This window comes from Balaenoptera acutorostrata, chromosome 9 (genome assembly GCF_949987535.1).
Source record: "Balaenoptera acutorostrata chromosome 9, mBalAcu1.1, whole genome shotgun sequence".
Lineage (NCBI taxonomy): Eukaryota > Metazoa > Chordata > Mammalia > Artiodactyla > Balaenopteridae > Balaenoptera > Balaenoptera acutorostrata.
This window is the reverse complement of record NC_080072.1, coordinates 50,907,253-50,923,464: the sequence shown is the minus strand read 5'-3', so window position 1 is coordinate 50,923,464 and position 16,212 is coordinate 50,907,253. Positions and strand designations below refer to the sequence as shown.

Sequence of the window (16,212 nt, the reverse complement as noted above, 5' to 3'; positions counted from 1 at the left end):
ATAAACTGGACAGTTCTACTGTTTTTTTTTTTCTTACACATCCCTGTGCTTACCCTGCATCAATAACTTATTACTTGTCATCATAGTTGCCTACTTATTTTTCTCTCTACTCAAATAGTCTATGAGGTTCTCAAAGGCAAAACTTTGAGTCTGGTTCATTTCTGAGGTCTCAGAAATTAGCCAGAGATCAAACATTGGTTCTGATGAATAAATGAGTGATTAATACAATAACAAGAGAAAACTTTTATTGGTATTTACTATACATTGTACATTACTTTCCATACTTTGAGCCTTATAACAACATTATAAGATAGACACTATAATATTCCCATTGTAGAGAAAGCCAAAGCACACTGAGGTAAATAACTTGCTCCTCTGCTTACCCAGAATTCTGCACAAACCTTTAACAATGAGCTTATTATACTGTATTAAACACTTTCCTATTTGGGTTTTTTTTTTTTTTTTTTTTTGGTTGCATTGGGTCTTCGTTGCTGCCTGCAGGCTTTCTCTAGTTGTGGTGAGCGGAGGCTACTCTTCATTGCGGTGCACGGGCTTCTCATTGCGGTGGCTTCTCTTGTTGCGGAGCACAGGCTCTAGGCGTGCGGGCTTCAGTAGCTGTGGCACATGGGCTCAGTATTGTGGCTCGCGGGCTCTAGAATGCAGGCTCAGTAGTTGTGTGCTCTAGAGTGCAGGCTCAGTAGTTGTGGTGCACAGGCTTAGTTGCTCTGCGGCATGTGGGATCTTCCTGGACCAGGGATTGAACCCATGTCCCCTGTATTGGCAGGCAGATTCTTAACCGCTGTGCCACCAGGGAAGTCCCCCTTGGGTATTTTTCATATATATTCAAAGGTGAGATGTTTGAAAGGCAAGACCATTTATAAATCATTTCTGTGTTCCTGGTACTTAGCATAGGACCTGAAAAAAGTTAGCATTGAGAAAATATATGTGAAATAAATAAATGAAAGTCTCTCATAATTATCTATCACCTTTTTTCCCAGATGCCCAAAACGAAGCTATGGGTGGCACTTGATCTATCCAGAAGTTTATTTTTTTGGTTTACCAAACTCTTTTCAGGGCCCCAATCCTGCAGGCATCCTGCATCATCAACTTTGACCTTTCCCCCTCAGGACCCTGAGCATGGCCTCCCTGATGGGCTTGGACTTGACACTGTAGATGATGGGGTTGAGCACAGGGGGCACCAACAGGTACACATAAGCAACAAAGGCACGTACAATGGGGGGCAGGTGCCTCCCCAAATGGTGGATCATGGACATGGTGATACCTGGAATAAAGAAGACGATGACGGCCAGGATATGGGAGACACAGGTGTTGAGGGCCCGATGCGCTCCCTGGGAGAGGCCAGCCCCAGGACCGTGGGCAGGATGAGAGTGTAGGACAGGACAATGAGCAGGGAATCTATGCCCCCAGGGGACAGTACCACATAGAACCCATAGAGGATGTTTACGGTGATTTCAGCACAGGTTCTTCTCATCACATCAGGATGGAAACAGAATGAATGGGATAAGAGGGTCTTATTAGGGCAGAAGTTCAGACATTTAAGTAGGAATGGCACTGGGAAGAGAGACAGGGTAGCACAGGCCAGAATGGCCAACCCAATCCTGATGATGACATTGTTTGTGAGGACAGCTGCATAGCACAGGGGGTTGGAGATGGCCACAAAGCAGTCAAAAGACATGGCCAGGAGCACTGAGGACTCCACCCCAGAGAAGAAGTGGAAGAAGAACATCTGGCCCAGACAGGCATTGAAGCTGATGAGCCGATGGTCAAACCAGAGCCCAGCCAGCGTGGTGGGCATTGTGGACAAGGTGAGGCCCACACCGATGAGGGCCAGCAAGGACAGGAAGTAGTACATGTGCTGGTACAGGCTGGGGGTCCTCCTCACAGCCGAGAGGATCAGCTAGTTTCCAGTGAGGGCCGCAGTGTACATGGGGGAGAAGGGGATGGAGTTCCAGCCGTGAATGGCCTCCAGCCCTAATGCCAATCATTAGGAAAGCAGGTGGCTGGAAGAAGGAGATGTTGGCAAAGGACTGGGAAGGGAGCATCCTTGGGGCACAGATGAGTTCTTCAGAAAGAGGGGACCTCTTCTATCTGGGCAGAAAAATAAGACAAGACAAAAACATTGGAAAAACACCAGCTCTGATATTAGGTGACATGGGTTCACACACAACAGCAAATATGAAATGTGAAAGAGATTGAAAAATGTACTCCATCTAAAAGAAAACTAGAGAATAAGTATAATTTAAACCCACTGACTACAAAAGTAGCATTTCATATGTGAAATGCTGATCTCTTCACATATTGAAGAAAGCAGTGCTTTCTTTAAAAATGTGAGATGATCGTAAAGAGTCTAATAAAAAACACTCTATTTTTAAACAAGAAGCAGTGGCCTCATGGAAATAAATTGCAAACATACTGTGGAAGCCTGAAAGGTTGACAGCATGGGCTTATTATAACTGTTTTTCTTGGATTTTCCTTTAAATCTCGATACAAAACAAAACAAGTAAATAAGCAAACAAAAAACTCTTTAAAGGTAGGTTAATAAAAGAATGTAAGGGAAACAGCTTCACAAATATCTTTTAGCAGAGATGAAAAATCCACCAAAAATAGGTCAGAGAACTACAAGGGGCTTTAGTCTGAATCCTGGGGTCTACAGTCATATCTAGCCAACATAATCAACTCACTCTGAAAGTAGGACTGACCTCTCTTTTTTTCTTTATTTTAAGAAGGTGACAAGCATTGTGCCTCTGGAGCAGAGGATTGTGCATATTCTGGTTGAAGCCTTTTAAAGAAAATACAGTGAAGTAAAGTTGCTGACAGTGTAGTTCTGGAGTCCTCCATCCCTTCTCTCTCAGACACTATTTCTAAGCACATATCCAAACCTGATGGAACTCACTCCATTCAAAAACAAATAACAAACAGAGAAGTTCCAACACAGAACTTCTGCAGACATATTTTGTAAACAATTATAAGGGATAAGACAAGTTAAAGATATGTAAAAATACTCTTTGAGATAAGGAATTATTCAAAAGAGAGAGGAAAATTCTTTATAAAAGTTTTTGAAATAAAGAAATCATGAAAAAAAGAAAAGAAAAAAAAAGAAATCATGAACCAAATTAATTTTTTTGATATTAGAGTATAAAATGGGTTGATAATAAATAAGGAAAATGAATATCAGATGCCGAGAGAACTTGACACTTCCCCTCATCTACTCCCTCTCTGCAGAGACTATGAGGGACAGCTCTCCCTGGAAATGTGGACTTGGATTCCACTTCTTCTCTGAGTTGTAAGCTTCCTGACCCTCAGTAAGGTAGCCTCTTTGAGAGCCTCTTCTCAAGATGGCACTACTGTCTCCTATTGTTCAAGACTGGTTATTTCTCTTTCTTCTGCCTGACTTCCAGACCTTTCCCACTGTTACCTCCCCCTAGATGGTGGAGGGTGAGGTGCTGGTGGCCACCCATCCTGGAAGTGGAGAAGAGGGTGTGTTGAGGGCCCAGGTTACTCAACCTGGCTGTTGTCCCCAGCTGTTCTGCCACTCCGCATCCTGCAAGAACCCAGGATGTCTTTGAGATGTTTAGCTGCGGTGCCTATCTCCAGGGAAGGCCAGGCTTGAGCCTCAGAGGAGTCACTCCACTCAGGTCCCTGAAGAGTGAACAAGTTGGGGCTAGCTTTTGGAACCAGGAAGTGGTTGGAGGAACCAAACAATAAGGGGGAAAATGAGACAGACTCATAGATTCTACAATACCCCACCAAGTTTAAATGATCTTCAAAGACTATCAGCTTTAACAGCCCGTTTGCATTTGAAACCCTTCCAAGACAATATTCCTGAAGACAGCCTCGTCTTAGCCAGGCCCCAGGATGAATCTGGCAGGAGCAGCCAGTTTTTGTAGAGGGTGGGGGCTATGGAGTGATGTGTTGGGAGCCTAGTAGTGTTGGCCTAACCCAGGCAGAGGGAATCAGGGAAGGCTTCCTAGAGCAAGTGGGGAGAGGGCAGACTTCTGAAAGGCCCACAGACCCTGTTCTAAACTCTCAGGTCTCATTCTGGGACAGACTCCATGACTCTAGGCTTGTAGCTCCAGACTGGGGCTAGCACAGACTCTGCCCACACTCCTATCCTGGGGCTGAACTGCTGAATCCAACAGGTTCAAAAAGGAGGGAAGGGGCTTCCCTGGTGGCGCAGTGGTTGAGAATCTGCCTGCTAATGCAGGGGACACGGGTTCGAGCCCTGGTCTGGGAAGATCCCACATGCCACGGAGCAGCTGGGCCCGTGAGCCACAATTGCTGAGCCTGCGCGTCTGGAGCCTGTGCCCCGCGACGGGAGGGGCCGCGATAGAGAAAGGCCCGCGCACCGCGATGAAGAGCGGTCCCCGCACCGCGATGAAGAGTGGCCCCCGCTTGCCGCAACTGGAGAAAGCCCTCGCACGAACCGAAGACCCAACACAGCCAAAAATAAATAAATAAATAAATAAATAAATAAATAAAATCAAGTAAAAAACTTTAAAAAAAAAAAAAAAAAAGGAGGGAACTTAGTGGAAAGTATATGAACTGCAGAGCCATTAAGAACCGGTTCAGTGCTTCCCTGGTGACGCAGTGGTTAAGAATCCGCCTGCCAGTGCAGGGGACACAGGTTCGAGCCCTGGTCTGGGAAGATCCCACATGCTGTGGAGCAACTAAGCCCGTGCGCCACAACTACTGAGCCTGAGCTCTAGAGCCTTCGAGCCACAGCTACTGAAGCCCGTGTGCCTAGAGCCCGTGCTCTGCAACAAGAGAAGCCATCGCAATGAGAAGCCCGCGAACAGCAGCGAAGACCCAACACAGCCATAAAGAAAGAAAGAAAGAAAGAAAGAACTGGTTCAAGTTCTTTGTTTCTTGCTCAGTTTCTCACCACATACAAGTTCTATGTCCCTTCTTTCTCACTTTCTTGAGAGCTCTGACCTCAGCTTTTTCCTATATCAATTTGGACTACAGTCATTCACCTGGAGCTGCTTTCTATGAACACATTTGACTTTTCTCCTCTTTGATTTTGGCTGCACTCTCCCACCTGAACTGGGCCCAGTCTGTCTCCCTTTCTCCTCCAGAGGTGATCAATAAACTTAGGAAAAATTACTCAACTTTGAAATCTTACATTCAAAGTCATGGTCATTAACCTGAGCTGAGACTTTTAACAGTACTCCATAATTTTCCTTTCAGTATTTAAATTGTCACCATTCTTCTCAAGCTGTTTATCCAACCTGCCATCTTACTCTCAGTAGCTAATTTGTTACTGCTCCCAACTTCACAGTGAGAAACAAAGGCCATCAAGTGTGCCATCTCTAAGAGTCTTGCGCAGCCCATCTGCTCTCTTACCTGCTTCCACTCCTACAGCCACGCCCTGCCAGAGAGACCATTCTAAAGCGTGTGTGTTTCATGTCAACCCCATCTCCATCCTTTTAACCACTTCTTTGTTGGCTGCCCGTCACTTACAGCAAAGAATTCTGAATGCCATAGCAGAACCTGAGACACTTTAAGATTTTTTAAAAAATCTTTTTGAGCAGTTATAGATTCATAAGCAGTTGTAAGACTTAATACAGAGATCCCATGTATCCTTCACTCAATTCCCCCCAAATTAATATCTTGCAAAACAATAGTACAATATCAAAATAAGGATATCGACATTGCTACAGTCATGATACTTAAAATTTCCATCGTCACAAGGCTCCCTCATTTTTTTCTTTTATGGCCACTCCCACTTCCCTCCTTCCCCATCCCCTTTTTAACCCCTAGCAATCACTAGTGTGTTTTTTATCTCTATAATTTTGTCAATGCAAGACTGTTATATAAATGAAGTGGGGGCTTCCCTGGTGGCGCAGTGGTTGAGAGTCTGCCTGCTAATGCAGGGGACATGGGTTCGAGCCCTGGTCTGGGAGGATCCCACATGCCGCGGAGCGGCTGGGCCCGTGAGCCACAACTACTGAGCCTGCTTGTCTGGAGCCTGTGCCCCGCAACGGGAGGGGCCGCGATAGTGAAAGGCCCACGCACCGCGATGAAGAGCGGTCCCTGCACCGCGATGAAGAGTGGCCCCCGCTTGCCGTAACTGGAGAAGGCCCTCGCACGAACCGAAGACCCAACGCAGCCAAAAATAAAGAAATAAATAAATAAAGTAGCTATAAATGAAGTGATACAGTATATAATCTTTTGGGATTTTTTTTCCCACTCAGCATAATTATTTGGAGATTTATCCAGCTTATTCCATGTATTAATAGTTCATGCCTTTTTAAAATTGAAGCTTAATTGATTTACAATATTGTATTAGTTTCAGATGTCTGACATAGTGATTTGATATTTTTATACATTACAAAATGATCACCATGATAAATCTAGTTACCATCTGTCACCATACAACGTTATTGCAGTATTACTGACTATATAACCTATGCTGTACATGACATCCTCATGGCTTATTTATTTTATAACTAGACGTTTATACCTCTTAATCTCTCTTACTTATTTCACTCATCCCTCCACGCCTCTCCACTCTGGCAAGCACCAGTTTGTTCTCTGTATCTATGACTGTTTCTGTTTGTTTGTTTTGTTTTTTAGATTTTACATATAAGTGAAGTTATATAGTATTTGTCTTTTTCTGTATGACTATTTCACTCAGCATGATATCCTCCAGGTCCACCCATGTTATTGCAAATGGCAAGACTTCATTCTTTTTTATGGCTGAGTAATATTCCATTGTGTGTGTGTATATATATATATATATACACACACACACACAATAAAGAAGGATAAATGGATAAAGAAGGTGTGGTATGTATATATATATATATATATATATATATATATATATATATATATACATACCACACCTTCTTTATCCATTCATTTATCAATGGACACTTAGGCTGCTTCCATGTCTTGGTTATTGTAAATAATGCAGCAATGAACATAGGGGTGCATACATCTTTTCAAATTAGTGTTTTTGTTTTCTTCAGAATAAAAACACAGAAGTGGAATTGCTGGATCATTTGGTAGTTTTATTTTTAATTTTTTGAGTAACTCCCATACTGTTTTCCATAGTAGCTGCACCAATTTACATTCCCACCAACAGTGTAAGAGGATTCCCTTTTCTACACATCTTTGTCAACAGTTGTTATTTGTTGTTTTTGTTGATAGCCATTCTGACTGGTGTTAAGTGGTAGTTCTTTGTGGTTTCAATTTGCTTTTCCCTGATTATTAATGATGTTGAGCATCTTCTCATGTGTCTGTTGACCATCTGTATTTCTTTTGAAAACTGTTTATTCAGGTTCTCTGCTCATTTTTTAATAAGGTTGTTTGTTTGTTTGTTTGTTTTTATGTTGAGTATATGAGTTCTTTGTATATTTTGGATATTAGCCCATTATCAGTTACATCATTTGCAAATATCTTCTCACCATTAAGTAGGCTGCCTTTTGAGTTTGTTGATAGTTTCCTTTGATGTACAAAGGAAAGCTTTTTAGTTTGATGTAGTTTTATTTGTTTATTTTTGCTTTTGTTGCTCTTGACTGAAAAGACATATCCAAAAATTATTCCTAAGATTTATGTCAAAGAGTGTACTGCCTATGTTTCTTCTAGACATTTTATAGTTTCAGGTCTTACATTTAAGTCTTTAATCCATTTTGAGTTTATTTTTGTATATGGTGTGAGAAAGTAGTCCAGTATGATTCTTTTGCATACAGTTGTCCAGTTTTCCCAACACCATTTATTGAAGAGGCTGTCTTTTCTCCATTGTATAGTCTTGCCTCCTTTGTCATAGATTAATTGCCCATTTAAGTGTGGGTTTATTTCTGGGCTCTCTATTTTGTTCTATGATCTATGTGTCTGTTTCTGTGCCAGTACCATACTGTTTTGATTACTGTAGCTTTGTAGTGTAGTTTGAAATTAGGACGTCTGATACCTCCAGCTTTGTTCTTCTTTCTCAAGATTCTTTTAGTTATTGGGGGTCTTTCTTATGTTTCCATACAAATTTTAGAATTATTTGTTCTAGTACTGTGAAAAATGTCACTGGCATTTTGATAGGAATTGTGTTGAATCTGTAGGTTGCCTTTGGTAGTATAGCCATTTTAACAATATTTATTCTTCCAATTCATGAACACATATATCTCCATTTGTTTGTCATCTTCAATTTCTTTCATCAGTCTTATAGTTTTCCAAGTAAAGGTCTGTTACTGTACTTCCTTGGTTAGATTTATTCCTAGGTTATTTTATTCTTTTTGATGTAATTGTAAGTGGGATTATTTCCTTAATTTCTGCTGGGACTCAGAGCATGGGGATTTTGTGTGTGCTCTTTAAGACCAGAGTCTCTGTTTCCTACAGCCCTCTACCTCTTCCATATGCAAATCCCACTGGCCTTCAAAGCCAGATGTTCCAGGGTTTCATCTTTCTGATGCAAGACCCCTGAACTGGAGAGCTTGATGTAGGACTTGGATATTTTTTTTCTTGGGGAGAACCTCTGCTATTGTGATTATCCTTCTATTTGTGCATTGTCTTCCCAGGGGTGTGAGTCTTGACTACACTGTGTCTCTGCCCCTCCTACCCATCTTATTGCGGTTTCTTCTTTATATCTTTAGTTGTGGAAAATCTTTTCTGCTAGTCCTCAGGTCATTCTCATAAATAGTTGCTCTGTAAATAGTTGTAATTTTGGTCTACCCGTGGGAAGAAGTAAGCTCAGGGTCTTCTTCCTACTCCATCATCTTCAATAGTTTATTCTTTTAAGTGCTGAACAATATTGTAGGGCATGTTAAACTATTTGTTTAACCATTCACCTGCTGAAGAACATATGTGTTGTTTCCAGTTTTTGGCTATTATTTTAAAGTTACTATAAACATTTGTGAACAAGCTTTCAGTGCAAATAATTCATTTCTCTGAGATAAATACCAGAGTGCAAATGTTCAGCCATATGTCAGTTGCATGTTTAGTTTTTTTAGAAACTACCAAAATGTTTTTCAGAATGGCTGGCTATACCATTTCACATTTCATCAGCAATGTATTAAGTATCCAATTTCCCCACATCCTTGCTAGCATTTGATGTTTTCATATTTGTAAAAAAAGTTAGCCATTCTAGTAGACGTGTATTGATATCTCATCATGGTTTTAATTTTCATTTCCTACTGGCTAATAACTTTGAACATCTTTTCACGTGTTTATTTGCATCTATGTATCTTTTCTCATGAAATATCACTTTATGTTTTTTGCCAATTTTTAATTAGTTTTTTTTCTAGTTGAATTTTCAGAGTTTTTTATAATCTTCATACTAGGCCTTTTTCGGATATGCAATTTGCATACATATTCTCACATTCCGTATAGTGTCTTTTTAGCCTTTTAACTGAGTCTTTGACATAGCAGCAATTTTTAATTTTAGTGAAGCTTAGTTTATCAATTTTTCCTTAAATGAATTATGTTTTTGGTGTCAAGACTAAGAAGGCTTTGCCCTAAATCCTGAAGATTTTCTTTTATGTTTTTCTAAGAGTTTTATGGATTTATGCTTACATCTAAAAAATTTTACATTTAGGTCAGTGATTGAGTTTGAGTTAATTTATGAATGTATTGAGATATAATTAACAAATAAAACTGCAATATATTTAAAATGTACAATGTGATGATTATATATACATATACATTGTGAAAGAATTGGATTCCCACCATGCAGTTAATTAACAAATTAACTCAAATATCAATTTTTTTTTTTTGGCTGAGAACACTTAAGTTATACTTTCTTAGCACATTTCAATTATACAATATAGTATTATTAACTACAGTCATCATGTTATACATTAGATCCTCAGAACTTACTCATCTTATAACTAAGAGTTTGTATTCTTTTACCAATGTTTCCTTATTTGCACCTCCCCGACCCCAGCCTCTGACAACCACCTTTCTACTCTCTGTTTCTTTGAGTTTGACTTTTTTTCTTCTTGATTCCACATATAAGTGATAATATGCCCTATTTGTCTATCTCTGTCTGAATTATTTCATTTAACATAATCCCTTCCAGTTTCATCCATCTTGTCACAAATGTCAGGATTTTCTTCTTTGTAAAGGCTGAGTAACATTCCATATATTATATATATATAATATGTATATGTAATATACCTGTATATCACATTTTCTCTATCCAGTCATCCACTGACAGGTACTTAGGTTGTTTCCACACATTGGCTATTGTGAATAATGCTACAATCAATATGGGAGTGCAGATATCTCTTTGAGGTAATGATTGCTTATGGCATTTTTATTTTTAATTTCTTGAGTTATCTCCATACTGTTTTCCATAGTGGCTGCACTAATTTACAGTCCCACTAACAGTGCACAAATGTTCCTTTTTCTCTACATCCTTACCAACATTTGTTATCTCTTTTCCTTTGGATAATATCTGACATACACTACAATATCCACTATTGTTTATTTTTGTATCCTCTTCATTTTTTTACAGAGCCTAGAACATTGTAAGTTATCCTCGAACGTTTAATGTTAAATGACGTTAAAAAATAGACATTGGACATGAATTCTGGCACCAGTTGGGAGAATTCGTGGTGATCATTATTGGAAAGAATCTCAGATATGTTGATTCTGGTAATCTCTGGTCCTAAATGTGTATTGAGAGTAAATCTTTTCTTCTAATAATAAAAAAAGCCTGAGGAAATCTCTATCCCCCAAAACAAACAAACAAACTTACGTTCTGTCCTTATTTCTTGTCAGTCCAGTGTGAGATAAATGATGTGCTGCTCAGAGATGCGGGCTACATGTAATTACTGGGGAGTGATGGGAGCTGTCCTGCTTATGGGGCAACCTCAGACACTTTGGCTCTCATGGGGAATTGGCTACCTAAACTGGTGCTGTCCACTGTCCAGGCCAACATAAACATGGCTGGGAACAAGGCAGTGCTTTTATGGTCCTCAGTCCCTGGAGACCCTTTTTCACTGGGAAAGATACTCTCACTACAGTGAGCACTTGCCTGAGACCCAGAGGTCTCTCATGGCAGGGGCTGCCTGGAACTACCTCTACGAGTTGGCTCAGCTCCCCATGCACCCAGAGGCCCTCCTCCTGGAAGCCCTTCCAGATCATTGGGAAACAAAATGCAAACACTCTCCCAGGACCCTGGTCTGTGTGAACAAGCAATAAGCAATGGTCATAACTCCCCTTTAGTTTGTCACCTTGTAGGATGCAATCACATTTTCCAGGGACAGCTTTGAAAACTATGGCCTTTCTGTTGATCTTCCTCCTGTAGTGCATAAAATCAGTCATTTCAATCCAATTTGACTCCCATTTAAGTCCCACCTCCCCTATCTACTGCACTCCCTTCCTTTATCCCATCTCCCAATCTTAGTCCTGGTACTGGTGTAAGAGAGAGACAGGAAAAAAGCCCAGGTCCTAAACTCCAAGCTCCCAGGCTAATGTGATCAGATGAGTGTTTAAAAAAAATCTGTGTGTCTTGCTTGCCAAAGGCAGAAACCCACATTTCTATCCCCTCAATGTCCCTGAGAGGCAGGAATTATTATCCACCTCCTCCCTGATGATGATGATAATAATAATAATAAGCATTTATTGAGTTCATACTATGTATTAAATATTGCACTAAGCGTTGTGCATGGATAATTGCACATAATCCTCACAAAATCACTGAGGGGTCGATTCTATCATTGCTCCTAATAAACAGAAGAGGGAAACGAACCTCACAGGGAGTGAATTGACTTGACGAGTCAGAATGGTTTGCTCTCTTTGTTGGAAGGGCTTCCTTTCAGAGAGCCCGTGAATATCTCCTGGGTGGAAAAGCATCAGTCTCTGAGAGAAGTTTTGATTTTTGGAAAGAGCTATAATTGGCAGAATCGGGGAGTAGGAGATCAAGTTGATAAATACTGTGTTTGGGTAAATAGCATGTGTGACCTCAGGGAAGGGGGCTGGTTTTCTTATGTGGGTCAGAAAGCAGTTCCCAAGGAGACCCTGGAGAGCTTCAGACTTGCAGGACCTTTAGAATTGTTCCTGGCTTCTTAATGTTCAGAGCACATAATATTTAGGATGGAGATGGGATTTAGAGTTTATCTAATTTAATCATCAAGTTTACAAACTTCGTTCAAAGAGATGTGATGTGATTTAGACAAGGTCACCGCTTAGTGGCAGAAGAGGGGTTCTGATCTCCTAAATCTCAGCCCAAGGATCTGCCCTCCTCTCAATATGGGGATTAAGTATCTTCCTCTTTGGGAAACTTTTTAAAAAAACCTTAATAATATATTTTCTTTAACCCAGTGTAGCCAAAATGCAATCATTTCAATATGTTCTTGTTATTAAATTGATGGTGATATGTTTTATATTCTTTCTTTGGTAATTATTTATCATAGCAAAACATACATAAAATTTACCATTCTAACAAATTTTTTAGGTGTACAATACAGTGAGATTAAGTATATTCACATTGTTGTGCAACCATCACCACTATCCATTTCTAGAACTTTTTCATCATCCCAAACTTAGTACCCATTAAACAATAACCCCTCATTCTCCCTTGCCCCTAGCCCCTGGTAACCTCTATTCTACTTTCTGTCTCAATGAATTTTTAGTGCCTTACATAAGTGGAATCATACAATATTTGTCATTTTGTGTCTAGCTTGTTTCACTTAGCATCATGTTTTCGGGATTCATCCATGTTGTAGAACGTATCATTATTTTGTTCTTTTTTATGGCTGAATAATATTCCATTGTATGTATATACTAATTTTGTTTATCCATTCATATGTTGAAGAACACTTGGGTTATTTCCACATTTTTGGCTATTGTGAATAGTGTTGCTATGAATATAACTCTTGGACTACTTTTAAAAAAGTGAAAATCTTAGGGCAGAGGGAGGGGTAGGGGAGACAGCAATAGACTATGAATAAATTGTATTACAGTGAACAGTGAGGAATTTGGGAGCACGAGATACATACTTTATTAAATTGTCATCCTCTTAGGTATATGGCAATAGCCAGGAGGGTATGATTCTAGGTAGAGTAATGCACAGGAAAATAAAGGAGGATGGAAGTTGTGAGGCGAGACATAGGTGGTTCAATCTCATAAAACGAGGCTCCTGACCTCATTATTTGGGGTGAGGCCTAATACCTGAATCTCCACTTTTGCAGAGCATGAGCACCCCTTTGTTTCTTTAGGGAAATCATCCATTTCTTCCATTTTGTCTCTTTCTCTCAGCCCTGGTCTTTTTGCATTGATTAGCTGCAAGACTTTGGAGCCTATTCTACTGCCTCTGGGCAGGGAATCACAACTGGATGCTCACAGATACATATGTTAGGAAGACCCTTCTCCAGGAGAGAGGTCAAGAGTCCGAGGTTCCTTCCTCCTAAGAAAGAGCTCACAGGTTGGAGTCTCCACCATGGTTTATCCACCCTAATCCCCCACCTAAGATTTGTTCAGTGAAGCTACTGAGGGAACACATAGGCCCAATGATTGCCTTCAGATTTTAGCTTCTCATCAGACCTTCTCAACTATACAATGGGAATAGCCCATCTTGAGAAAAGATACATTCAGATTTCTGCACTTGTGGGAAAGAAGACCAGGGAACCTCTCACATCTCCAAATCTGAGTTTATGGGATTCTATAAACATGAAAGAAATAGGTATTACACTTAGCAAAATTTAAAATAAAATATATAATATCTTATACCTAAGTTGAAACTCAGACATTGGAAATGTTTGACAGATACGGAATACACTTAAAAAAAGGGAGACATGATGGAGAAGATATATTCTCCCTTAATCTGGAAAGAAGCAGGCTGTAGAACGTGAAGGGTCACATGAAGAGTCACCTAGATTTGTTGCTCACAACAGGGCAGGGTTACCTCTCGATACAGATACAGTCATTCACCTCATAAGGCGCACAGCAGAGAGAAGACAGGATTTACACAGGCTGAGGAAATAAATGACAGATGTTAAACAGGAAGCAATATAGCATGGGCATTAAATAACTGTATTTGGTTATGAAATTTAATTTCAGATCATGGCACAGAACCCACAAACTGTGTGACTTAGTTTTCTTGTTAATGTAAACCTCATTTCTCTCACCGGTAACGGGGGTCAAAAATAGTACCTACCTCATAGGTAGGGATATTTCGTTAGAATAAATTTTCAAAAGTGAGATTACAGCATTAAGGCATGTAACATTTATTTATTTATTTATTTATTGACCACTCCACACGGCATGTGGGATCTTTAGTTCCCTGACCAGAGATTGAACCTCTGCCCCCTGCAGTGGAAGCGCAGAGTCTTAACCACTGGACCGCCAGGGAATTCCCTAAAGCATGTAACTTTTAAAAAGTTTTTGCTATATTTTGCCAATTACACCATCAGCTGTGATGCTCAAGGATATGTGTTTCAACACAAACTCTTTCACTGTGAATTTTCATTAATAAAAACTGTAATTTAATAGGCAAAAATGTCATGTAATTATTGTTTTACTATAGGGTTCTTGGATTACTAGTCAGAACAATTTTTCCCTTGATTCAAAGCCAATTGTACTTTTTGTCACTCTTCTTTATGTTCTTTTACTATTGATTTATTTTATTATTTAAGCTTTATATATAATAAGGATGTCAATAGTATTTTTACCTGTGGAAAAGAATTACGGTAGCCTCAACACTTTCACCCCAAGCAGAGGAAGTGTTTGGAAGCCAACCAGAGAAAAGCACTGATGTGTTTATGGGCAAATGGGATTAAGCTAACATTAGGAAATCATTATATCAAGCCATTAAGGATAAAAGTGCCATGGTAAGGGTCACCTGCCTCCCACAGCCTGAAAGTCCTTGTCACAACTGAACTTAAACATAGCTAGCACCCGAGTTCTGATCTGTTTGGTCTTGGCACCATAAATGATGGGATTGATCACAGGAGGCAGAAGTAGATAGACATCACCCATGAGAGCATGCACAGTGGGATCAAGGCTGTTTCCAAAGCGGTGCACCACTGAGAGGCCAATGAGAGGCACATAGAAGGCCAGCACCACACCAATGTGTGACACACAGGTTCCAAAGGCCTTGGCCCGTTCTGACTTGGAAGGCAGCTGCAGAACTGTTCGTAGAATCAGAAAATAGGACAAAGAGATGAACAGGGCATCCACACCCATGACCACCAGAATGGCAGTAAGACCATAGACCACATTGGGCAATGTGTCTGCATAGGCCAACTTCATTACATCCTGGTGCACACAATAGGAATGTGAGAGCACGTTAGACTGGCAGAAGGCTAGCCGTTTGATGAGCAGAGGCAGTGGGATGAAAAAGAGGGATCCACGGGCCACGGCCACCATGCCAATCCGGGCTGTCATTCTATTGTTGAGCACTGCAGCATGGCGCAGTGGGTGGCAGATGGCTATATAGCGGTCAAAAGCCATGGCCAGCAGGATGGTGGACTCAATGGCTGAGAGAGCATGAATAAAGAACATCTGGGTCACACAGGCGTCAAAGGTAATCTCCCGGGAATCAAACCAGAAGAGGGCTAGGATCTTGGGCATGGTGGATGTGGACAAGGCCAGGTCGATGGCTGCCAGCATGCAGAGAAAGAGGTACATGGGAACGTGCAGGCTGCGCTCCATCTTTACGATGAAGACCACGATGCAGTTTCCAAACACTGCCACGGCATACATAGAAAGCAGGGGGAAGCCGATCCAGAAATGAGCTTCTTCTAGTCCTGGGATACCAATAAGCACAAAGGTGGTATGTGTGAAGTTGCAGGCACTCATAGCTGGCACGGAGAAGGGGGCACTGGAGCAGGTGAGGTCACACTGGCAGCCTGCTAGCCTGTTAGGATAAGGAGTACAGTCAGAGAGGCTGGCCCTGGAGACCTGGCAACTGAATGCACCTTAGCTCTCCCCCTTTACTCTCTCTTCCTGCTTCTCCAAGTCATTTGGGCTCTCACATAAGAACGCTCTTTGAAGCCTCCTGCCAAAGAGGAAAGTGACAGCTCAAATTCATTTATCAATCACTACTCTCTAAATCCATTTACATTTGTAAAAGGGAACCTGGAGAGAACGATGCTTATCTCAAAATCTATCCTTTCCCAAGTTCCCTGGACTCCTTATCCTGGCCCATACCTTCACTGTCTGCATACTGGGCTGCCCTTTTCTCAGCTAGGTGCTAAGAGATACCTTACCAGGAAACTCTTCCTGAGAGGCTGTGTTTTCCTTCTACCCTTC

At 40.9% G+C, this 16,212-nt stretch overlaps 1 protein-coding gene and 1 pseudogene across 1 annotated transcript; both read right to left on the bottom strand.

Moving 5' to 3' along the window:
- Positions 1–1,103: 1,103 nt before the first annotated feature.
- LOC103013414 (olfactory receptor 51I2-like) lies at positions 1,104–2,111 on the bottom strand (annotated as a pseudogene).
- A 12,685-nt stretch (positions 2,112–14,796) lies between these two features.
- LOC114235402 (olfactory receptor 51E2) lies at positions 14,797–15,801 on the bottom strand. Its single transcript, XM_028164167.1, has one exon. The coding sequence runs from the start codon at positions 15,757–15,759 to the stop codon at positions 14,797–14,799; it is 963 nt and encodes a 320-aa protein (XP_028019968.1). The 5' UTR covers positions 15,760–15,801.
- Positions 15,802–16,212: the final 411 nt, after the last annotated feature.

What these genes read in the sequence shown, in the direction of transcription:
- LOC114235402 (XM_028164167.1), bottom strand. Translation starts at nt 15,759, where the DNA reads ATGAGTGCCTGCAACTTCACACATACCACCTTTGTGCTTATTGGTATC.